Genomic DNA, 24,092 nt, shown 5'->3' with positions numbered 1-24,092 from the left:
TGACGACTCTGGATTCTGGGCAGCTTCCTTGATTTCACTGCCTGTAAATCAAGACAATCAGAATACTACATACAAAAAAAAGGAGGAGGAGGGGAGCGATCATCCAACCTGGAGAGGAATCCCAAGTCATTTTCTTATGCTAGAGACTTGCTCCTCAGATGTAGGAACTCCCTCTGCAATATGAAAGGGAAAATACATTAGCATCAGAGTATCCTAGAATTGACTGCGTGTTCAATGAGTGATAGGCTTTTAATGAAAAAGTTTGAGCAGGGCCTGGGGTGGTGATGGGAGTAGAAAACCTCTTCAGAATTAGACCAGAGGCATTTTAAAGACATTCGCCCATCAGTAGTTAATACACTTAACTAAAAAGCAAGAGCTATGTTTCTTTTACATGTTATCATTTGTTAAAAGCGAATTCTGCCAGCTCTTTAATTATGAACGAAATAGATCTGAGAACGAGACAACAGTCTCATTGCTCAGAGCAGCTTCCATTTCTCTGCCATAAAAAAAAACCCATCTTGCCACTAAAAATTAGGGAGGAACAAATAAACACATTCAGAAGTCATCCAAAGTCCTAAAGTGAACCATGTTTTATAAGATGTGAACTGGAAGCTCTGGGTCGCTCTAAACCTGGGCTTCAACTTCTTATTCCCCTCCCCCAACTTGTAAAACGAAATTAAATCACGCTGAAAATAGCAATTTTGCCGAGAATCATTAATCACCTCATACAATAAATACTTCTTTGTAATTCAACAGCAATTCTGAAAGGCATTCTCCTGGAAAAGTCTGTGGAGGAGCAAAGGATGTCCCTGGAAAAAATGTGGTCATATATAAAGATGGAAAATCTTGGCTATCTCCTAAAAAAAAAAAAAATGCAGGCTCTCGGTGGAAAAGAAGAGCTGGCTGCAGTCTGTTATGGCAGATTATCATCATATAAGGTAAATGCTCCTATTTACCCTTTGTGTTCTGAGGCTGGGAGGTGTCTAGAAATTAACAGGCCGTGTGTGTGTGTGTGTGTGTGTGTGTGTGTGTGTGTGTGTGTGTACACTCTGGGGAAATCGAGTGTGCATGTGGGTGTGGGGGGGAGCTCTTTGGTGGAGTATCTAGCGACACCCTGAAAATGAGGTGGAGTGGTGAGACCATTTTTAAAGCTAAAGATTTTGAGCCGAAATGCCTGAATAATTACGTTCAACTGGGCTTTTTTAAAAACTCGAATTACCTGGATAATTATCTTCACTTGACACTTCACTTAAGTCTGTTACAGAATCTGGTCCTTTGAGCCAGAATGTTATAATAACTTAAGAAATTCTGCTTCGGAGTTTAAGCCTTTGCATTCTCCTTCTTTTGCTACGGCAACCGTAAAAGGTCACTGAGAGGACAAATTTTCTATCCCATTAATTGTTTTTTTTAGAAAAGCCCACTGGCCCTGGGGACCCTTGACCTTTAAAGATAGTATTCTATGTAAGCCCTAAAGCTCTCCTCTCCCTCCAAATATCCCCATACTCTCTCCCTCTTTCTTCTTCCCTTCCTCCCTCCCCCTCTCTCCTTTCTGTCTCTCTCCCCTTGTCTATTTTTCTCTCTCTTCCCCTTTTCCCCCTTCTTCTTTCTCTGTTTCTCTCCTTTTTCCCTCTCTTTCTCTGCTCCCTCTACTTTCTTCTCCCCCCTCTGCAAACACACACACACACACACACACACACACACACACTTTAGCTTTAGTCACAGAGGAAAGCCATAGAACATCAGAGCTAAAACTTTTGTCAACATCTGAAATCAACCTAAATCGGATCGGAGACACTTTAATTGTCACAGTTTGAAGCAAGTGCTTAACACTCTCCCCCCTGAAGGAAAATGGCAGTTTGCAAGCTCTCTTTCCTAGTTTTTGCTGAAATCTATGATATACCCGGTGTTTTATTACAGGAGGAATTCAACTGTGACAGGCAGAGTACAGTACTTAATACCCAGAATAGAGCTCCATGGGAAGATTACCTAGATATATTACATTTAGGGTGGGTGGGTGGGTGAAGTGAGCCTTGTACATAGCTTCCTGAATTTTATACAAGGGGAGCTCCTGGGGTTTTTCTTCATTCTCTCTACCTTAAACCTCCTTCATAGTTCTGGCCCCTCTCCCTTCAGTATCCTTCTCGCCCCCTTTTCTTCTTACCCCTCCCTTAAAATCTCAGAATTGTTTGTTATCTTTCAGCCTTTGTATCATTTTATTCTAGCCATTACAATAAGGGAACAGATTTACTCGATTTAAAATAGAATTGTAAGTTCAATTATTTGAATTGTATTCAATTCAATTCAATTAGAAATTCAGAGAATTTGAAAAATCAGTCATGAAAATGGGGACCTCAGGTTTCCTATGAGAAAGTGGGAAGGAATCAGAGGGTTTGTTCTTCCTCATCCCCATAATGATCTATTTGACATTTTATTCGATTGAAAACACCACATACACACACCAAGGCCTAATCTACATTCCCCGGCCCTTCCTACTGGTATAAAAACAATTCCACTCGCCATTTCGATGAATTTCTGGTATTTCTTGGATATCGAAGGGGATGTGTGGTTTCTGATTCCTTCATACTCCAGGCAGAGTATTTATGGTGACTTGAGACTGATCCCAGCACCTAGCCACACTCTCCAGGGCTGGACGATGTTATGTGGAGCTCAGAGCAAATGTATCAAATGCATGACATAGTTCTTATTCAGTATCTAAAGGCAAAAGAGGGTGAGGAAAGAGTCACTCTACAGCTGGAGAGTCACATAACAATGAACTCAGCTCATGTCCAGTCTTAAAATTAATGGCTAATTTTACCCCCGCCCCCATTTTCTTGGCATTAATAATAGCCTGCAACTCTGTAGTGACTTCTGCATCTTGTATAGGTAGGATGTGTCTATGGAAGCCCACATCTAGACACACGTGTCCTTTGTCTGCCAGCACACAAGCTTGTCAGCGTGTGTGTGTGTGTGTTGTGTGTGTGTGTGTGTGTGTTTATGTCTGACCCATTTGTGCAGAAATCTACATTCAAAATGGCCAGGTCCTAGAGAGTCATTCTTTCCAGGCACTAGGGCAGCTAAGCCAAGGAACAACATCACGTACTCATCTTGGGCTTGCTGGATCTAAAGATTCCAGGTTGGAGATCGTATTATAAGAGGCAACCTGAGAAACCTGCACCATTAAGGCAGCAACCTTTGGCCCAGAATCTCCAGTAGGATTCAGAGGACTCAGGTTGTACCTAAGAAGGAGGCAGTACGATGATTATGGCCGCTTGCTCACTCAAGACAGAAGGAAAAGTCACCCCAAGTCCTAGAGATCTGGGGGCTGCCTAAGAAAGGAAAAATGAAATGCTAGTGCTCGAAGAGAAAGGTGTTGCCTCTGCTCTGGGGGTGATATTGAAATGGTAAGCTTTGGAGCGTCACGTGACTCATTAAATAATTAATGCAGACAGGCAAGAATGGATCTGTGCTCGTCAGCATCTCACTCACTAGGAATGATACTCTCAAGTGAAACCCAACTTCCTAGTTGATAGATTTCCAAATATATATTTAAAATTCACACTCAGATTTATCTCGAAAGACTTTAAACTCTTTTAAGAGGGGGCAATAGGGATTCTGCTGGTGAGTATGGAGGGATCACGTAGTCTTCGTTCTCATTTGACCATTCCTCGGATATTTTCCTGTGGGTCGGATGAGGGAACAGCAGATCATGGGTGGATGGGGGGGGTGGGAGTGGGGGAGCAGGATCAACCCTTTGGCTTTGGGTATCTCGTGGTGGTCACAGTCTCTCTTTTGTGTCAGAATGGGCTGATTATTTTTGGTAATGTTTTCATTCACTCTGTGGACTGCTGACTGCTACAAGGCAGGAGCAAAGCTTTGTCCCGTTTTCTTGGAGCTAATAAATCACAGCCCATGAGAGCAGGGCCAAAAAAATAAAGCCAATTCTTGATTCTGAGGGCTTGGGGTGAGAAAGGGAGAAAGAGAGAGAGCAAAAGAGAGAGAGAGAGAGAGAGAGAGAGAGAGAGAGAGAGAGAGAGAGAGAGAGAGAGAGAGAGAGGAAAAGTCAGGGGCAAATTTCTTCCTGATTCATTCATTAGTGGGCATGATTTATATTCGTACCAAGTTGGGGAGCCCATCGTGTGCATTGGACTTCCTCGGGTAACAAAGTAACAGCGACAATCATAACAATAATCATTATCTTGGTCATCCGTCTCATAAATGGCATGGCAAATGGCGACTTAGCAGTTTCTTTCTGGGAGAAGTTGTGTTGGAAGTCCTGACTGGAAGCGCCAGACAATGAGTAGTGTGTGTGGCTACAGAAGTAGCCAGAAGTGGCTTTCCCAGATGCAAATGGCATATTAAAGGGGGAGGAAAAGACTGCCAATAAAGTATATTGCCATTTCTAACCGAATATTGATTACAGGTCAAAAGAGATCAAAGAGCGACTAGGGAGGGAAGCAGCAGGCTGATTTGGAAATAGGACGAGACGAGTGAAGAAGAAGGGGGGGGATGGCAATGCACAAGTCAAATGCTGGCTCTGTCCACTTACTGAGCAGTCTAAGCGTCTTGGGAAGGCAACTTTCACATTTCAATATTGTTGGACAGTCAGTGGGAGAGTCAGACAGTGACTGCCACGGCTGGAGATCAGTCAGCTCTCTCAGCGGGCTGGGCTGGGGAGGGAGGGGGCACGCACTGGAGGCTGGAAAGAAAGAGGAACGTTGAAAGGGATGGAACTCTGAAGCTACACAATGAAACTTTCTTCCCGAGAAGTTCTCTCAAGACAGCCTTCAGAGCTTTCCAAGGCATGAGCTGGAAGATCCCACCATTCCCGTCCCTCCCTCTTCAAAGTTGCATGCTCACAACATTGCCCTTTGCTGGCCAGGCAGAAATTCAGGGGTGCAGTTTGGTTGCAAATAATGCATGCATCTGGCCTGTTCTCCAAGCGGGGAGGTGTATCCAAAGAGCTCCCTCATTGGCGTCTTGTAATAATATTTTTCAAGTGGCTGCTTCGGGCTTCCCAGTTTCCAGCAGAAGTTCGTCTAAAGTCTGAAAGGTCCAGCACAGCTGGGCCCTCTTGTCAGGCCCCAAACACGTTTGGCTCAGAGATGAAGAAGGCTGGGTTTGAATAAACCAGAAGACAAAAACTCCCGCTCACAATGCTGTGCCCGGCTTGTAGACTGGAGCCCCAGTCAGAAACTTCTCCAGCGACTAGGGAGGTTTCTACTCAAACGCTCCCCACTCCCAAAGAAAACCCCAAGGCTAGCCTTTGATAGCAACTGAAAATCAAGCATGCTTTCATATCTCCAGATTTAGGGGCGGCAGAATAGGGTAGAGCCCAGACTGGCTGAGGGCAGAGAATTCCCTCTCTTCTACCCATCTTTCTTGCCCTTTCCCATTCCAACCCCGCCCCCAAGAAAGAAAGGAAAAAAAAACACAAGAAAATGGGTGTGGAGCTAGGAAATGTATTTGTTTATTTTATTTTATTTTTTTTAATAATTAAATTATTAGATGTGTAGGCTAGATCCTATCGGGTGACCAAAGTCGATCTGGGAGGAAAATCTGGTGACTTTTTGTTTGTGAACTCACCATGTACCGAAGGACGATCTTGTACTGCACGCCCCTCACTCCCCCGACTCTCCCCTTCCCTCCCAGCCACGATTCACCCACTGCTGTCTGTTTGTCTGCAGAACTGCCTGGGTACCGGGAAAGATGACTGAGCGCCTGGGGCAGGAAGCCATTCCATGATCTGATTCAAATCTGAAGAGGTAAGAGAGCTGCAAATGCCTAACCTCCGTGGCGTGCACTGAAATGGGGTTGACATGGACTTTCCTTTGGGGTGGATGTCTAGGGCGGGTTGGGGTCGGGGGGAGCTGAGAGATCTTTTTTTCTCCTCCTGCTTGTGAGGGGAAGGGAGGAGTTCTGATCAATTTTTAACCCAGTTGGAATTTTCTGGCCAGTTTCTATTCATCGCCCATCCCCGGCGAATGCCGGGTCTAGACAGAGAAAGAATGTCTAGGAATCGGAGCTGTACGTACAGGAGCGCTTAGATTATGGGGCGGCTAGAGATCATGGGAGTAAATGGTGTGCTGTGGTACGGTGTGGTTAGCTAGAGCCTTGTCGGCTTCCTTCTTCCAACTAGCCTCAAACAAACCTCCACTTGGACTACCGCGATTTCCAGCCAGTGAGGACCGTGAAAACAATTGGAAACAACTGGGACTTTTGGAGGGAGGTGATGGTGGGGGAACTGGGTGGTGATGGAGGTGGAAGCGGGTGTTCTGCTTTCTGGGTTGCTTTTTGCAGACCCTTTCGAGGGAGCTTAGGAGCTGGAAAAAATCAGAGTCATGATTCAGTTTGAAGGAAACTGGTCTCAATGGCCCCACTTTCCCCCAAGCTTCCCTTTCCCGACTTTTCCTTCTTAGACTCAGAAATCAGTGACCTCACTGGCATTTTGTATGTTTAGGCCTTCTCAACTGTGTGTATGTGACCGCTATTCCTTTCCCGGAGTGGGCAGAAAGTCGCATTGGCTAAGCTAATGCAGTGCTCTTCAGCGGGTTTAGGATTTTCTTTTCATATTTAAGGCAAGGGAAAAACTCTCTGGAATCCTTTCAAGTTCTTACTGAAGTTGTTTGGGATGCAGGAAAGTAATTAGTGTGGTTTATTACCTTGTAAAAGGGTCATAAATTCAGGGCCTATGGGGGGTGTCTATTGGAAGGCTGGGGTAGCCCTCAGAACCCTCTCTTTGCACAGAGCTGCTGCTGAACACGAAATGGTCTCTTTGTTCTTTGGAGGATTGCTCCTTTTAAGCTAGGCACAAATAGGGAGTTTCAGAAAAGTCTGTTTATCTGTATATTTCCCAGGCCTAAATCTTCCCTGACATTTGCCCTTCCCTTCCCCTCCCCCATTCTATCAGTTTATTACTTCTTTCCAACTTAATGATGAATCAGTCTCTGTGCTGATATGTTGGTGTTCGAGGTTTGATTTCTATCGGATAGAAAGTGAAGTATCTTAGTAGATCTAAACACCTCTATTATCAACTACTTTGTGTCGTGTGCCTGTACCCAGATCTATTTAGGATATCAGTTATCAGCACTTTTCCCATTGTAATGTTCTCATTATATCAAGAAATAGCTTCAGGAATCTACCATAACCTTCAGTGCCCAGAAAATTTAGAGTCTGGATGCATTGCAGATGTGCCTTAAGAAATATCCCTAATAAATAATGATGCTTCTCTCCCCCACTTTAAGGAGAAAAAGAGAGACTTCTTTCCCTGGTACTTAGGGATAGGGAGAAAAAAAAAGAAGAGGAGAGAGAGAGAGAGAGAGAGAGAGAGAGAGAGAGAGAGAGAGAGAGAGAGAGAGAGAGAGAGAGAGATCCAGATTAACTACAGAAAGGAAAACATCTTGTAAGTATATTTATAGTGGAGAAATTAAATTGTCATATTTGAATGTAAAAATCTTCTGAAACTCGTCTCTTATTAGTTTCCCTGCCCTTTATAAGGCACCTCTATTGCTTTTTGTTATTTCATTTGCCTGGACCCATACTTAAGTTTCCCTCACTCACTCCAAAATCAGATGGGCAATAGAGTTTAGTTCTAGGAAAATGTAGAAGTTTGGCAGGAGGGAATTAGTTCTTGTGGAAGGATGGAATATAAATATGAGAGGAGTAAGAAAGACTTTCCCCTTCTCCAGTCTGTCCCAAGAGTGATGCAGTGGAATGAAAGGGGACAAGGTTGAAATCTTTTCTCTCTCTTCCATTAGAATTGAGTGTGATACATAATAGACCTTTCCTAGGACTTGAGAATTGTAAGGCCCAATGAAAAGAAATGCATAATTTTCAGTTGGATTTTTCTTGCCATCTGCATCCTAGCCCAATGGGGAAGAAGTCAGAACACTATCCTTTTGCTTAAGTCCACCCTCAGGGAAATCATTTCCCCTTCAAGTTCTACTTCCTTGAAAGTCATTAGACATCCCCTCCTAGTTTTTTTTTTTTTTTTTTCAAACTGGCCCCACTCCACTCCAAGATGTTAATTGTTAAACAGAAGTTTGGGCATTAACTTAGTGGTTAACAGAAATGAGGACCTTCTGGGGACCTGAATTGGGAAATCCAGCCCCTTTCACTAGCGTTAAGGCATTTAACTGAAGATGTACCTCTGACTTATGATGGTGATTTATGGTTGTTGGAGTTTCTGTTTGCTTGGGAGTCTTAAGGTCTGAAACCGCCCTCCCTCTGTCCCCCACTTGGGGATACAGCATAGTAGAGAACACTTTTTGTTTTGTTTTTATTAAGCTTCAGTACTTTTTCCAGGCTCATATTCCATTTCAGAGACTTGGCAAACTATCAGGATTGGGGAGAATGTGGGGTGGAGAGAAGAGGGTGTCACTATCTTTCCTGGGAGTGAAGTAAGATTTTTTTAAAATCAATCTTAAATCCCAGCTGTGATCATTTTCACTTTCAGTTCACTCCTGCAGCTGGACTGAGTCAGTCTAGTTAAACCAGAATATCCCATGGAGGCACAGAAGGGCTTAGGCAAGAAAAAGGGGTTACTAGCTGAGCACACTCACTTTCACTAAAGGTAGGGATAGACTTCAGGGCAGGACTCCTTTTTAAAAATGTTCAGATGACTTATTTGCTAGGCTGGTTACCCCATAGTTACAGACGCATAGATTCAGTCTCCCTCTCTTTCCCTTGGGAAGAAAAGAGAAATAATATGAAGTCTCTGGTTACCAAAATTGGGTCCTATTTACAGATAGGAAGGTAAGAAAGGGAGACTGGGCAAAAAGTAGAAAAACAGAGTTCCAGGACTTAGTAGGGGTTTCCTCAGAGTTAAAAGAGAAAGGGTTAAGAAGGGCATTGGAGATATTTTCTTATTTAAACCCTGGTCACTGAGTATTAGAATCAGAGCAGTAAGGACCCAAGTGTCATCAAAGTGGAAGGATGAGGTCTGGAAGACTTAGAGCCTTCCATGAGCCTCATTTGGCTGGGGGAACATCCGTTATTTTAAATCATTTTCTCTGTTATTGGATAAAGCGTTATGGATGTTGGAAAGGACTAAACAGTCTTAAGGGAAGCCCTTTGGATATTCATGCAGATAAGGCACCAGCTTATTTTCTAGGTTAACTCAAGGGACACAAGTGAAGGTTGTTTTTTTTTTTTTTTCTCTTGGACAATTAGATCATTCTCTCCCCGCCCCCCTTTGCATTTTTCATCGTTAGAAACCTATAATTTCGTGTAGCACTCAGCCTGTGCATAGGAAATGCGTAAGCCCAGGTTCAACGGGGATGGTCCCTACAGAGTTTGAAAAATTCAGATCCACCCCACCGGAGTCAGGCACATCCTTCAGAGCCTGGGCTCCCACAACTCAAAACATCTCAGCTTCCAGGAGACGCATCTGCCTTTGTCAGGTAAATTACAGGCCCTTTCAGCCACCCGGGCCGCTCTGTTGTACCGCGTGGGTGTGGAGCAAGTTCCACACAATAGCGTTATAGTGGAGCCTGTGGGGACGCTGGTCTGGCAATCAAGTGACTCATTAAGGAGTTTCCTTATCGAAAGCAAGGGATCAGCCTTTTGATTTATTATTGGAGCAGGGACCAGATGAGGCTCTGGCCCTGCCAAAGATGCGGGGTGGCCTTTGCTTACCAGAGGAGCAGGGTCTGTTAGAAAAGTTGAGTGGACTCACTGAATAGGGCAATGTTGTTGTTGTTGTTTTAAGCTTAACTCTAGTTGGAGTGTGTGTAAAGAAATAAAAGTGAAGATGGAGGGGGGGCGCAAAGGGCAGGAGGACGGGGTTGGAGTGGAGTGAAGTTGTCCCAGTAAGAGTACCGGCTGGCACTACGAACTTCCTGGTTGCTTTTGGACAAGGCTGCCTTCCTTCCTTTCTTCTTTCTTTCTTTCTTTTTCCTTTCCTTTTTCTTTCTTTTTCCTTTCCTTTTTCTTTCTTTCTTTCTTTCTTTCTTTCTTTCTTTCTTTCTTTCTTTCTTTCTTTCTTTCTTTTCTTTCTTTCTTTCTTTCTTTCTTTCTTTCTCTCCTTTTTCTTTTTCTCTTTCCGTCTTTCTCACCATATCTATTTGTCTCTCTATCTCTCTCTTCCTCTCTTTTTCTCCCCCCACCCCCACCCCGGTTCTGTTCTGCTGGAAAATCTAGTTCCTTCAATGATTCCCTATTTCAAATAAAAGGATTTAAGTTGACGCGTGACCACGTGAGCACATAATGCAGCGCATTATTGTGGCATTTGGAGCGGACACCGAGGCGGGCTTCTTCTGTGATTACGTGATCCCAGAATCTGTTCAGAACGAGAGCTTTCCTTCCCCCCCCCCCATGTCTTCCCCTCCACCCCCACCTCCCTTCTTCTCTTTCCCCTTCTCCTCCTCAGAGAGCTTTGCGTGCTGGCTGCGGTATTTTAGGGCTCATGGACAGATTACTGCCGAGCTGATGGGACGCGAGGCTGCAGGAGGAGGATGGATTTGGTTTTAAGGTATTTCCGTTGATTGTTCGCTTCTTCGATAAATTATTGCTGATTGAGGTAAAGGTCAGCTCAGGAAGCTCAAGGGAGTACGCGGAGCAGAGTGCAGTGGCCTGTTCTTTCCCCCTTTGTCTTGGTTCAGAACTGAAAACCGTCCCGAACTCCCCCGTTAGCCCCAGTAAAGCCAGAGTTTCTTTTTCAGGAGAGTGTGTGTGTGTGTGTAGGTGGTGGAGGAGAAATTTGGGTGCTGCTCCGTGGGCCTCATCCCCTAAAGGAGCCTTATTTGACTCCTCCATTCTGCTGTGCTTTCTAGAATGTGTTCTACTTCCAGGAGCTAGTCCGAGGGAGAAAGGAAGATCCTAAAGCTAAGGCCTGGACAGTTGGGTTTTTGTTGGTTTGTTTGTCCAGTGGGGGTCTGAAGGGTGGGGGTGAGGGGGGGCCTCTTGTCCGTTTTGTTGGAGGTGAATGGACTGGCTGTGCCTACAGTCGCTGGTGGAGCCTGGAAAGGGAACTGGCTGAGTGCAGTCGTTTTGCTTCCATCTTATCTGGGATGGGGCTCACTACTGTGTTTACTATCCGGGTGCTGGGCTCACACGCTTTCCTGGAAACAGTACAGAGGAAGTCCAAATCGGGGAGAGAGACTCCATTGTATTCTTCTCTCTATTCTGTGCCCCCGAGATGGGATGGGAAATAGGACAGTCTCATCTTTGCAGAGAGAGTAATAGAAAAATAAAGGGATAGGTGGGTTGGGGACAGGGGCCTCTAGCTTTGGTTTCTCCTAAAAACTGTAGAGGAGCCTGGAGACCCTGGAGTCTCCTTGAACAGTAGGACACGGTCCCTGTTTTCCTGGTCACAGAAGACACTGAATTGATAGACCTTAGGCCCTGGACCCCAGGTCCTCAGTCGAAGTATGAAATGAAAAGCTAGGGTAGGCGGCAGAAGCCAGCTCTGATAGAGGACGAGAATCGAGCTAAGATTTATGGCGCTCCGAGGTCCCTGGCAGAGACCCCGGGGAAGGCTGCTTCGGGGAACTTAACCTGGTTGTCCCAAATTCTCGGGCAGTTTCCCTACCTCCGTCCTAAGCTTGCTTTGGGGACCCAAACGATCTAGGGATTCATGAAGAAGCTAGGTTTGCCTCTGATACTCCCCTGGCTGTAGGGAAGAGATGATAGATCAGAACAGACTCTGGAGGTAAAAATGACCAAAAGCAACCCTTTCCTTCTTTTTCATTTCATCCTCAATTAAAAAAAAAAAAAAGTCTAATCAAGTTTCCCAGCTTAAATGGTATTTTCTGTCTCTCCCTCCTCCCCATCACGCGGGGCTGCTCACCCGCTCCCCGTTGCCGATTTCATAGGTAAACATGTTTTACAGCGGCTATTTTAAGTGGCCTAAAACGCCCCTTGAAAATAAAATGTAAGCTTTAATTGCAGTTCAATTACTTGTCAGCGTTTCCTATGATTTATGACCCAGTTCGGGCGCGTTTTTGACCCAGTTAAGGACTCATAAATAATATAGTTCCACTAGGAAGAAAGTGAGAGCAAGCGAGGTTTGTAGATCTGTCCTTTATTATCTGTTTAGTGCTGGCGAGTCGAATGGATATCAAATGAGACTCTGCTTCCCGGCTCTGGAAGGGAGCATCCGCACTGAACAAAAAGCGGCAGATCAGTTTACAAAATTCGCTTCTCCGGAAAAGGGAAAAGGAAAAAGGGAAGGAGATCAGCCAGAGCAGATTAAAAAATCTCCTTCCTCTAGACACGGCCTCGTCACCCCTCTCTTAAGAATGACCTGGATGTTGAGCTCAGCCCGAGTTTTCCTGCCCTGAGTGGGATTTCGATCCCCGATTCCTGCCAGCAAAAATTGCTCTCTCCCCCTTTTCGGATCCCGACCACGGCTAAAAGGAAGCGCTTCTTAGCTTCATGGGGAAATTCCTCTCCCAGGAGCTTTGTCCCATTGCAGATGAAACCCCGAATAGAAGATTGGAAGCGGTCTCAATCTTCTCGGAGAAGTTTGCTTTCCTACTCTTCCAGAGCCCAGCAATTGTAGCTTTCTCAGTCTCAAGGCCGGGCGAAAAGGTTTGGAATTCCCTAATTCAGCTTGTTTCTCAGGGAAAGGGGAAGCCGGTTTTGAATTCGCCAGAAAGCTCGAGAGAAAAGGGCAGAAAACAGACGCGAAACAAATTGGGCTTTGCGAGATCAGAGCCCAGCCAGGGACTGGTGGGGTGGGGAGAGGAGGAGAATCTCTGAGCCGATAAATCTTTTCAAGGCGATTGCTTTTATTTTGGTCGTTGTTGTTTCCAAATAAATAAAACCCAAACCAATGGCGACGTAAAACCCCCCCCAAGCACGAACGAACCAAATGATTGTTAGAAATCCACCATCCATCCTTTCAAAGTATCCGTTTTTTTAAGTGACCCGAGGAGGGGCGTCTTTTTTTGCATCTCTGGCCGCCTTCTTCCCGAGATGCCAGCTCACCTCGCCCCCTTCCACGCCTATGGCCCACCACTGGCCCGAGCAGAAAAAGTCAACGAAGGAAGCACCTTTGTGTGCCCCGGAGCCCTATTCTGCTGCTTCGGAGGTGCGCCGGGGAGGCTGAAAGCTGCCCCCCGATCCCAGGCTATCTATTTGAGATTCCCTCCTTCCCAGGCAGATTTTTTTTTTTTTTAAAGCTCTCCGGGTTAAAAGTACCTAGCTTAGTCTCGGGAGTGGACTTTCTAGAGTCTTCTCATGGCCCGCTCTATTTCCAAAGAACTCGGAGGAGGTCGAGACATCCCCCCAGCCCCCTTTTCCGACAGCAGCACATCTCTGTGCCCTCTCCCACCTCTAACCCCGGCCCCGGCTGCTTAGCGTCCTCCTCTTCTTGCCCTAAGTTTCTGGCAGCCTTCCTTTCGTTCCCTGCAGCTAGTTTAGCTGGAAACGGGGAGCCAGTCGCATCAGCAGTTTGGAGGAGAAAGTGCGGGGTTGATTATTGACCTAGCCTCTTTTCTTCCAGGGAAACATCCAACCTGGGGGTGGGCTGATGGCTTGAAGAGAAAATGCAGGCCAGCGGATTTTTCGGCCCCCTCTCGCCTCGCCTCCTACGCGACCCGGCTTCTCCTTTCATGTTGGGCCGTCGCAATATGCCATAAGGAGCAAGTGTTTTCTGTTTTAGTTCTCTGTTTACAGCTTTGGTGCATGAAGTCATAAATCTTGCCTGGCCATAAATGACAAAAAACCATTGGTATGCATGAGCGGCCGCCCTGGCCTGAGAGCGCTTTAGCTCTGCTCCCTTTCCCCCGGCTTTGTTTGGGCTCTAAGGTGACACTTTGGCTCCTCGCGAGTTTAAACATACTATTTATATTTTTAACACCTTCCTTTGAGCAGGATGGGACCGCTGACGCCTCGGAATTACGCAAAATCTCCATTTCTCCCTTGCCGCCACTTAGGACACCCAGCAGGCCCACAGAGACCGGCTTTCTGGGGTCCCTCTCGAATCCCCTGCTCAGTCTGAGGCACGTTGCGGAGGGGAGGGTGCCGGGAGTGTCCACTCTGAAGGGGACACACTAGCAGAAGTGCATCCCCACGCTCTCCTCCCCCTGCCCCCCAATTGGAAAGAATTGCTGGGAGCTCGCGCTGGGACCGGTGCGATCCCACCCCATCTTTGACACGCTGCCCTTAAGCGGTAAATTGCAGGAGAGTTTAGACACCGGGCCCGCACGGGCGGGAGTCTAGATGAGCCCCATTCCGGGCACGGCGGCCGGATCGGCGTGGAAATCTGCCTTCCCTCCCCCCCACACCCCCAGCTCCCTACTCCTCCTGAGGCTGAAACTGCTCAAATCCTTCCTATGTAAAAATACAATCGAATCGAGCGAGAGCCAATGATTGACCTAACAGGACTCTGTCTGACCCCCTGGCAACCCTGGGTAAAAGCTGGGGAAATGGAGGCCCACCTCTCTTTCCCTGGAAGTTGGGGATGGTGCAGGGGGCCGGGAGAACATCTTGCTTCGGAAGTTAACCACTTAGTGTCGGGGAAACTTTGGTGTCCCCCACCCTAGCTCTTCTCCGCCCCCCTCCATGGCCGAGCGCTATCTTAGGAGGTTTCTCCAACAGATTCATAAGAAATAAAGACCCTGGTGAGAAAGCCCCTTTGTGAGAGCTGTTTGTCTTCATTAGCATAATTTTCCTGGACTTTAGTGACGCCTCAGAGCGGGGAGGGGGTGGGGATGAGGAGGTGGGGGTGGGGGAGGCTGCCCTCCTTTCCTCGTTCACTCCCTCTCTCCTTACTCCTCAGCTCCCTCGATCCCCATCCCCCCACTCCGGCCCGCGCTTCCCCAGTCGGCTTTGCCTCTCCCCCACCCCCCATCCCACCCCCACCCCCACCCCGACCAGACGCTGCTGCTCCGCGTGTAATATTCATAAGAAACATACCCATCTCGGTGCCACTACCCTAGCCAAAGCCCGGCGGTAGCTCTTATCTCGGGGCCCCGGCTGCCGCCCTCAGGAAGGGCAGGGAGGGGGTGCTAGGGGAGGGGGTGGGGTGGGGGAGGGGGGGTCCGAGCCGCCCCTGCCAGCCCTCGGCGAGTAGTGCAGGAGCAGCGAGTGGAGTCACGCCTCTCCTCGCGCCTGGGCTCCGGGGTCTTCCTCCCGGCGGCTGATGCCTGGAGCTGGTGCCCATCCCGACCGAGCCGGAGGGGACCTGGGCCGGGGCAGCCGGCCCGGAGCACGGGAGGAGGGTGCCCGCCTCCTTCCGCGTCCGTCGTCAGAAGTTAAGGTAAGCTGGGCCACAGGCCGCCGCCGCCGCCGCCGCCGCCGCCGCTATCAGTGCTGAATGGCGGAGTTTGTGTCTCGGTGATTTATGGCCACAGACTTAAATCTCGGTTCATGAAGAGTTCACAAGCTGCAGCTTCCTCGCAGGCAGTGACTGATACCCTTAGACTTCGAGTTCAGGCCGTTTCCCCCCACCCCCGCCCCCCCACCCCCACCTCCCATGCCCACTTTTCCTCTTCCCTTAACTTTTCTTTTTCGTGGGGACAGTGGGCACTTGTGGGGGCTCTCACCTGGCTTCCCCCTTCTGATCTGGGGTGAGAGCTTGGGAGGGGGGGGGAGCAGGAGAGCAAGGAGGCAGGGGAGAAAGGAGCCTGAATTTGGCCAGATCTAAAAGGTAGACAATAGGGGCTGTTCCATGCAGTCCATTTAGCCTCTGACTCGATTTCTGCTCAGCTGCACCTGGGTATGGCCCAGAAATAGATTGTATTTATTTTCTTTTTATGCGTTGGAATCTTTGCTGAAAGCCTTTGTCTTTGGGGTGGAGGGAGAACCTCCTGCCAGACTGACCTCCAACTTCATTAGGAAGCAAACTTGGGGAGAGCTTGTTTGGGCCCGAGGGTTGCCTGGGGTCCTTAGACAATGGGGATCACTTTGGGGTTGGACCTGGGGAGTGACTGCACATCTTTTAGGAGTCGGGTGGTTGTTTTTCTCTGAATTTTAAGCAAGCAGTACACAACTTCGTGAAAGCCTTGAAGTTAAGCAGGAGCCCGATCTGGCTTGGGATAATGGATTAGCAAGTCACTTGAAGTATTGCACTTTCAAAATCAACTTAATTTTGTTTTATCTAATATCTTGCTGTTCAAGTGTCTGGAGTGATTTTCTTAACCTGACATTGTATTTAACACAAGCCTGGTATCTAAAATATTTACAATGTTAGACATTAACACTGTCAAATGGAATAGGAACCCTTTTCAGTAGGAGAACAGGAAATTGTGATATTAAATTCACCACTGGCTTCTACACTATTATTTAAGATTTGATTTTCTTCCAGTTGTGCTATCTGGATCTTCTCATTTATTTCCAAGGGCTAAACAATACTCCAGAGCCTAGGGCTCCCATACAATCACTTTGGGTAGGAGACGCTGTAATTTTTAATTGAGGTACTGGAGAATTAATTGTGCCTGCTTTCCAGATGTTGATCAGATTGTTGGTTTAATAATAAAATCCAAAGGAGCAGATTATTAAAAACGAAATCAGATTCACCCACTGATAGATGGAATTTTTTTTTTTTGAGCTAACAAAGTGCCTGCTATTCCCTTGTAATCCTGCACAACTTAGAATGCAAATATATACGGTTAGGCCTGCAACTGTCCACAAATAGTTCATGATTACTTTTTTTTAAGTGCCATAGAGAAAATAGCATTAATATTGTGTGTGTCTCTGTGTGTGTAAATACGTGTGTATTTGCACATGTATGCAGTAAGGGTGAAACTTTTCTGAGCTGGTAACGAGAGATTAGATTTAAGACTGGAAATCCAAAGAAACTCTCTGGATCTCAGTTCCCAGAGAACTCTCTTCACTCCAAATCTCAGATGCTGCTTAACTCTAGTGTGCCTTCTTTAATTGGTTATTGAGAGGCAGGTAAAGTAGTGGAGTTAGCAAACAGCTTTGAAAACAACAAAAACGACTGAGGAACTGAAGGAGTGATTTCTGGTTTGTCTTTCCATCCCCTCTTCCCGAGCCAAATGACCCCCATACATCAAATTACATAGCAGTTTCCAAGACAGAGCCTATTATCGTTAAGTTGGAAGGAAAGTTCAAGCGGTGGTCATGGAGATGAACGCTGGTTTTTCAGGTTCCTGGTGGGTTTCCCCCCTCTAATCCATCATGTTTTAACAGGTAGAATTTGGTAGGTGCCATGAAAAAGCCAGCACCTCAGACATTCCTGGGAGGCAGGGATGGGGTGCCTTTTGCTTTGGAAGATAGCTCTGGGGTGCTTGCTGAGTCCAAGATATCTGGGAGCAGGGATCCAGGCTGAAAAGATCAGCCTCCGAGTTAGAATCGAGATTTGACGGGGATGGGAGAGGAGTGGGTTTTGTTGGTGTTTTTCCCTATATTCCTTTCAATTTCCCCGAGGGATGTGGAGACCTAAAGTCCAAGAGGGTTAGTTTAGGTGAAGAAGGCGGTAAATAGGAGAGCTTTGAAATTGGTCTGGGCTTGCAAGTGTTGGTTTCCTCGAATACCAAAAAGACAATCATAACTTTCAGTGTGTGTGTGTGTGTGTGTGTGTGTGTGTGTGTCTGCGAATGTGCAGGAGGAGACGTGGCAAGAAGAGAGCAAGAACCGGTGCTGATCTCTTTGGGAAATAGAAGTCTTGTCCCTAGGACTGGCTAGCTAATAGCCCCTTTGGGCCCCTAGCACCTCCCCAAAGGCCGAGGGTGACAACGACCGGCCAGAGGAGGTGGGAAAGGAAGGGGCTAAGATTGTGGCTCTCTGGGTCCTCCATCTCTGGCAGAGGGAGACCCCAATCGTCCCAGTGCCTTCTTGGCTGGGGGATGGAATCGAGAGAGGAGGCGAGCGCAAAGCCTGTGCCCGCTCCGACCCCCAGACCCCATTGCTTTGGAAAACCCCTCAAGTCCAGGCCCAAGCTAACCAAATATTGGAAGCTGCCAGTAAATGCCAGCGGCTTTTTATAGCTCGGCTCCCTGCGCCCCGGGCCAAGTCATGCTGCTAAATATTGCTGACCACTTTTTCTTCTATGGCTTTCATGTCACTTAGCTATTGAAAGTAAGATGGATTTGTACTGAGCCCTCACCGCGCTGCGCTTCTCATCTCTCCCCCCCACCCCCAGGTCTGTCGGGGGCGGCCATTGGCAGAGGAACGTCACGTGACGGAGGGGGGTGCCAATGTTCGGCTTCAAGGGTGTCAAGACCCTGTCAGTGTGTGAAATAAATACTGGGATACAACGAAATGCAAAAAGCGACCTACTACGACAGTTCGGCAATCTACGGCGGCTACCCATACCAAGGAGCAAACGGTTTCACTTATAATGCGAGTCATCAGCAATATCCTCCGCCTTCGGCGCTGGTGGAAAGCGAGTACCATCGCCCGGCCTGCTCCCTGCAGTCCCCCGGCAGCGCCGTGGCCCGCCACAAGGCCAATGACATCAACGAGAGCTGTATGAGAACCATCGGGGCCCAAGGTGGCCAGGCTCAGGGCCTTGCCGAATCCCAACAGCCTCCGCCACAGCCCCTGCAGCAGCCCCAGCAGCCCCAGCAGCAGCCCCTGCAGCAGCAGGCTCCACCACCATCTTCCCAACAGCCCCAGCAGCCGGCTCAGCCCCCTGTTCCCTCGGCTCCATCGTCCTCACAGCCCCCTCCCTCTGTCTCGCCACCTCAAAATGCCAGCAGCAATCCAGCCCCCACCAAGAGTCCCATGCTCAATTCGCCTACCATGTCCAAACAAATCTTTCCTTGGATGAAAGAGTCTCGTCAAAACACAAAACAGAAAAACAGCAGCTCCAGTTCAGGTAACCATTGTTGGCAAGGCAAGGGATGGTGCTCACCTGCCTCTTTCCCCCCACCAAGCTCCCCTTCTTCACACGGCTTCCTCTTTCCCTTCCTCTCCTCTTCCCTGATCCAGAACCAGTCTGGCTGAGAGAGGAACACAGGGCAGCATAAAGCCTCCTGTGCTCTGGGATTCTCCTCACCCTGGGGGTTTGGTTTTCCCATAAACTTTTCAGATTTCCTTCCCCAAGGGTGTGGTTCTCTAGTATATATCTCAAAGAAAACTGACTCTAGGGTACCATTCTTCCTTTCTAGAATCTTGGTGATGGTCAGGGCAGGCTTTCCAAGTTAAGAATAGAAATCTGGCTCCATCCCTCATCTTTCTGTTGAGTTCTGATGTATCTCTGGAGGCCTGAGACTTGGGCCCTTAGCCAGAAGACCATCCTGAGTCATACTCTCTCTCTTTTTTTCTCCCTCGCTTTCTTTTTTTCTTTTTGGCACAGATTGCATATAATAAGATAGTGACCCAGGGCTGAAGTGTAACTCCAATAAAATGGCTCATGATCACCTGCAGTCAGAATCAATGCTTCGCTTATAATCAGATGCTATTTTTGCCCCAGTGGGTTGAAGGTCTGATTTACACAGTTCTAGTGAACCCATGCTCTGTGTTAGCACAATAAAGTCAGGCCTTGGGAAAAAAAAAAAAAAGAAGAAGGCGGAGGGGTGGGAGATTATGGTGTTTGTCATCTTAATGTGAACCACATGGGCCTGAGTGATACAAACCCCAGTGGATGAAAGAGCCCTAGCTGTAGCTTTCAGGCATCTTGTTTACATCTGCCCCCTTTCCAGCTGTTGCTTGAAGTAGTTCTAAACCTGGAACAAACCATATCTGACTGGGGATGCCTTGGGGGTGCCCAGGAAGAGTGTGAGTGTAAGGAAAAGCTTGGGAAAGTCTGGAATGATACCTCCCTGCCACATGTCTCCCAGCTAAAGTCGACCACCCCACCCCCACTGATTTTCTAGGTATATGATAGCCATTCAAGGAAAGGGCAAATTGTACTCTCTAACAGATCTTCTCCAGTACTCAGGATGCTTCAGGGCCTTTCTTTCAAGCATTTCCACTTGGATGTCCTCACCCTCACTATATGTGCTTGGAGCATTGGAGATCTGAGGAAACTGAAGAGAGACTTACAGCAGGCTTTCCTCTTAGTGAAGGAGGGGGAAACTTTTCTTTGGGGGGAGGCTTCCTTTTCATCTTGAAGGATGAAGATGAATTTTACACTACACTGAATTTCACCCGTTTCAGTTGTCTGTTTCACATTTTCCTCTCACCCTTTCCAAAACCATCTGTTTCCCTTAAAACCCCCAAGAGAAAGGACTTTGTCACCTCGTTTGGAAGGGGGGGGTATTTGTGTGTCCTTTCAGTTTAGGTTGCTGGAGCCCTCCCGGGGTCTGGAAGGTGAGCAGCAGGGGGTGGGAGCAGAGAAAAGCAGGCCATGAAGGAGAGCACCTCTCTGGACCAGCTGTTCTAATCACCTCCCGGTGGTCCAGGGGGAGGCCCATGTTCAATGGCTCAGAGTGCAGGGGCTGGGGGCTCTCTGGCTCCAGAGTACTCATCCTCTTCTTTGTGTGTGATTTGTGTAGGTGAGAGTTGCTCTGGCGATAAAAGCCCCCCGGGGCAAGCATCCTCCAAGAGGGCTCGAACAGCTTACACAAGTGCCCAGCTGGTGGAGCTGGAGAAGGAATTCCACTTCAATAGGTATCTGTGTAGGCCCAGGAGGGTCGAGATGGCCAACTTGCTCAACCTTACCGAGAGACAGATCAAAATCTGGTTTCAGAACCGCAGGATGAAATATAAAAAGGATCAGAAAGGCAAGGGCATGATGACGTCCTCTGGGGGGCAGTCCCCCAGCCGCAGCCCGGTGCCTTCTGGTGCCGGAGGGTACCTGAACTCTATGCATTCTCTGGTCAACAGTGTCCCCTACGAGCCCCAGTCGCCCCCGGCCTTTAGCAAGCCTCATCAGAACGCCTATGGCCTCCCCAACTCCTACCCAGCTGCCCTTAACAGCTGCCCACCTCCTCAGAAGCGGTATTCGGGGACTGCCTCGGTCACTCCAGATTACGACCCTCACCCCCTCCAAGGCAACGGTAGTTATGGGACCCCACACTTACAGGGAAGCCCCGTCTTCGTGGGGGGCAACTATGTGGAGCCCATGAGTAATTCCGGGTCTTCCATCTTTGGTCTGACTCATCTGCCCCATCCTGTCTCAGCCAACATGGACTATGGGGGGCCCGGGCCCATCGCCAATAACCATCATCATGGACCTTGTGAGCCCCACCCCACCTACACAGACCTTACAGCTCACCATCCTTCTCAGGGAAGAATTCAGGAGGCGCCCAAACTGACCCATCTGTGATGGACCTCGGGGTTGAGTGGACACAAAGTCAACCCACTTCTTTCTTTTTTAGTTCTGTTGTGGTTTTTTTTTTCCCCCTTTCTTTCTTCCTTCCTTCCTTTTTTTTTTTTAAAATGGTCCTTCCTTCCTTGTCTCTTTTTCTCCTCTCTCCTCTCTCCCCTCCCCCATCCCCTCTTTTGTTTTCTTGGGTAAAGCCTTTTTATAGTTTATATGACGTAGCAATATTCGTTGCTTGAATGGCTCTAGAGTTTCCATGGTGATATTTATCTGCCCCCAACTCGAGTCCTCTGGCTCTCCTTGGCTGGGGTAGGGTGGGGGCGAGAGGAGGGGGCTCCCTTCCTTCACCTTCTTTACTCTTTTATCAGAAACAGGGTATATGAACAAATTTTCTAGCCGAATTCTTCAATGTGAATTTGTTCGTACATTATGGCTCCCGAGAGGAAGCGATTAAGTTGTGTTTTATTATTATTAATTATTATTTTTAGTTGTTTTTTATTGCACTTCTTTTAAAGAGCGAGAAAGGATATCAAAGGGAGCTTTGAAACAGGGTCTCCCTGGACAATAATGAATCTGTGTCCGTCTCTCGATGTGTGTATGCTGGTGAACAGTCAGATTTATTTATATTTTTTTTGCAAACATTGAATAATCTAAGTGTTTAAATATTATTTATCCCCATCCGTTCATATTTATATTAAAAAAAAAATCTCCCCTGCTCCCCCCCCCCCTCCCAATCTATACCCTGATTGTTCAGGAGCTGTCCTCTGACCTTTTGTTCAGTAGCAGATCGGCGTCCTACCACAGTTTGGTTCGAAAGGGAAAGAATTCCCTCACCAAGATGGTAACGATTGTAACAAAACCAGAGAGAAGCCACGTTTTCCCTTTTTTCTTTCTTTTTCTTTTTGTCAACAATAGTTTATGCTTGGAACATCGGGCTAAACGGAAACCCCCTTTTCCTCCCCCCAACAATCTGTAAACGTGAAAAAAAAATCCCAGATTTGTTTCGAGAGGTCTACATTCCTTGCTGCTCACGTTCTGAAAAAACAAAAAAAAAACAGGAAAAAAATAAAGTTTTTATTCTGACTAATTCGGTTTTCAGAACGTGTTCTTTGGCCGATATTGGGGACGGCTTACGCGCTGGAGAAGGGAGGCGAGGCACAGGTAGCCAGAGGCATCCCCCCACTCCCACCGCTTCCCCAATCTCCGCATCCTTCCGGGCACCCCCCTCCCCAACCTCCTTCGGCCCCCCTCCGGAGCGGGGCTGTAGGAACCAGCCTTGGCCTAGGGTTGGCCTTGGAGTGCTGCTAGAGGGGGGTGTGGGTTTAGGTGGGGGCGCGGGGCGCCCTCGGTGAGAGCTCGGGATCCGACAAACTCTAGCTGGGCCGGCTTTGGGGCTGCGCCTCCGAGCTGCCGGGGCCCGGGCCCGAGCCAGAGTTACCCTGGAGCTCGCAAGCCGGGAACAAAGCGCCGCGAACACAGGTGTTGGTGCTGGGCCCGAGAAGCTGCGGGAGTCAGGGGTGGGGGGGCAATGGGGGCGGGGATGGAGATTCACCACTCCTTGCTCGAAGAGGAAGGAAGGCGATCGCCATCTTCTCTGGAGAGCCTTTCTCTTTCCCCTTTCTCTCTGTGTATTTCTCGCCTTCTCCTTCCTCTACGTCTCCCTCCTTCAAGACACCCCAAGAGAGAAGAACGCTCCTCTCTCCTGCCCTGGGGACCTTTATCTACTCCCACACTTTCCCTTCCAGGGTGAGAAGAGAGAAGCTAAAGGCTGTTACATTGTGCGGGGGCTGCCTTAAATAAAGGCCAACGGAGCCAGGCATACAAATCAGGGGCGGCGGGACGCCGTTTCCAAGGGGCAAATTCGAAATACAGTCGTTTATGGCTTCCCATGTCGTTAATCACTCCTGGAAGAGACAGTCCATCATAAATCGCCTATGAGGTTTGAGGCGGTTTTTCGGTAACTACGGTAGTTCAGGCTCACAAAGGGGGCTGAACGTGAAGGGAAAGTAGGTAGCAGCCGCTAGCCAAGCCTTCTCCTTCCCTGGACTGGTTGACAGTCAGTGGCAGCTTTCAAGCATGAACCTTCTTCCCAGGATTTGGTATATTTTCTCCCATTTTCTGAACCTGGTCTCCCCCTTCTTCTTCCTTGTGTTTTTTTTTTTTTTTTTTTAAAGAGAGACAGAGACAGACTTAGAGACAGACAGAAGTAGAGACAGAATCAGACACTTAAAGAGCAGAGACAGAGAAAGTAGTTTATCTTTCCAATAAAAATCCAATATTTCCAAGGGTTTTCTTTTGCTTTTTTTAAAAAACTAACTATTGTATTGCTATTGAAGGAGTTGCAGAAAGAACTACCCTCTGAGAGAGAACCCAAAGCCCACACATTAAAAAAAGAAATATTTCCATCCCGAGGGCTTTTTTTTTAAGCCAATGGATTTTTAGATTCATATTTAAGTACTATATCAGCTCTGAGCTTAAAGCGTGAAGTGAAAAGACATCTGTATCTGTAGCTAGGCACGTATTTTAGGTGAGAAAAAAAATCAGCTTCTCCCTCTCTCTGCTGCATCTCTCAAAGCACAGGGAAAAAAAATGTCGCCATTTTGTTCACTCAAAAATATCTTTAATCATGTTCTTTATCTTCCTCTGAAAACTTTCCTCGAATGACCTTTTGAAATATCCTGTAAAGATGTGTAGACACATCTATGGGATGTGTGATTTGCTCTTAGTCGGGTTAAGAAATATAACATTTTAATTTTTTTTTCCTTTTAAAAGAAGAACGGAAAAGGGGAGCGGGTAGCGGCCGGGAGGAGATGCTTCCTGCGAACAGAAGCTATTTATATGTTTTCATCTCCATCTAGAGATTTCTCTATCTTCTCTTTGCCAGGGCCATCGACTAAGAGACAATTTGAGGGAGGTTTGGTTAAAAAGAAATCCCTTGCTGTCATTTTCTCTCCATTTCTCTCATTCCTCTATG

General features: G+C 47.6%; 1 protein-coding gene and 1 long non-coding RNA gene across 3 annotated transcripts; one reads left to right on the top strand and one right to left on the bottom strand.

Annotated features, from left to right (window-relative positions):
• Positions 1-770: 770 nt before the first annotated feature.
• Positions 771-22,205, top strand: HOXA3 (homeobox A3). 2 transcript variants are annotated; one of them, XM_051963350.1, is made up of 4 exons: positions 771-938; positions 5,685-5,762; positions 18,050-18,727; positions 20,349-22,205. In XM_051963350.1, exons 3-4 carry the CDS (start codon positions 18,169-18,171, stop codon positions 21,119-21,121), a joined length of 1,332 nt encoding a protein of 443 aa, XP_051819310.1. In that variant the 5' UTR covers positions 771-938; positions 5,685-5,762; positions 18,050-18,168; the 3' UTR covers positions 21,122-22,205. The 2 variants fall into 2 exon arrangements, with proteins under 2 accessions (XP_051819310.1, XP_051819311.1); XM_051963351.1 differs by lacking the exons at positions 771-938; positions 5,685-5,762 and adding an exon at positions 10,037-10,468.
• LOC127539270 (uncharacterized) lies at positions 12,711-14,962 on the bottom strand. The gene is made up of 2 exons (XR_007947895.1): positions 14,860-14,962; positions 12,711-13,645 (listed from the first exon to the last, which is right to left on the bottom strand). It is a non-coding gene; the product is annotated as an uncharacterized LOC127539270 (long non-coding RNA).
• Positions 22,206-24,092: the final 1,887 nt, after the last annotated feature.

Source organism: Antechinus flavipes, chromosome 5, assembly GCF_016432865.1.
Source record: "Antechinus flavipes isolate AdamAnt ecotype Samford, QLD, Australia chromosome 5, AdamAnt_v2, whole genome shotgun sequence".
Classification (NCBI taxonomy): domain Eukaryota; kingdom Metazoa; phylum Chordata; class Mammalia; order Dasyuromorphia; family Dasyuridae; genus Antechinus; species Antechinus flavipes.
The sequence above is the reverse complement of the archived record's forward strand: the minus strand, read 5'-3'. Positions and strand labels throughout refer to the sequence as shown.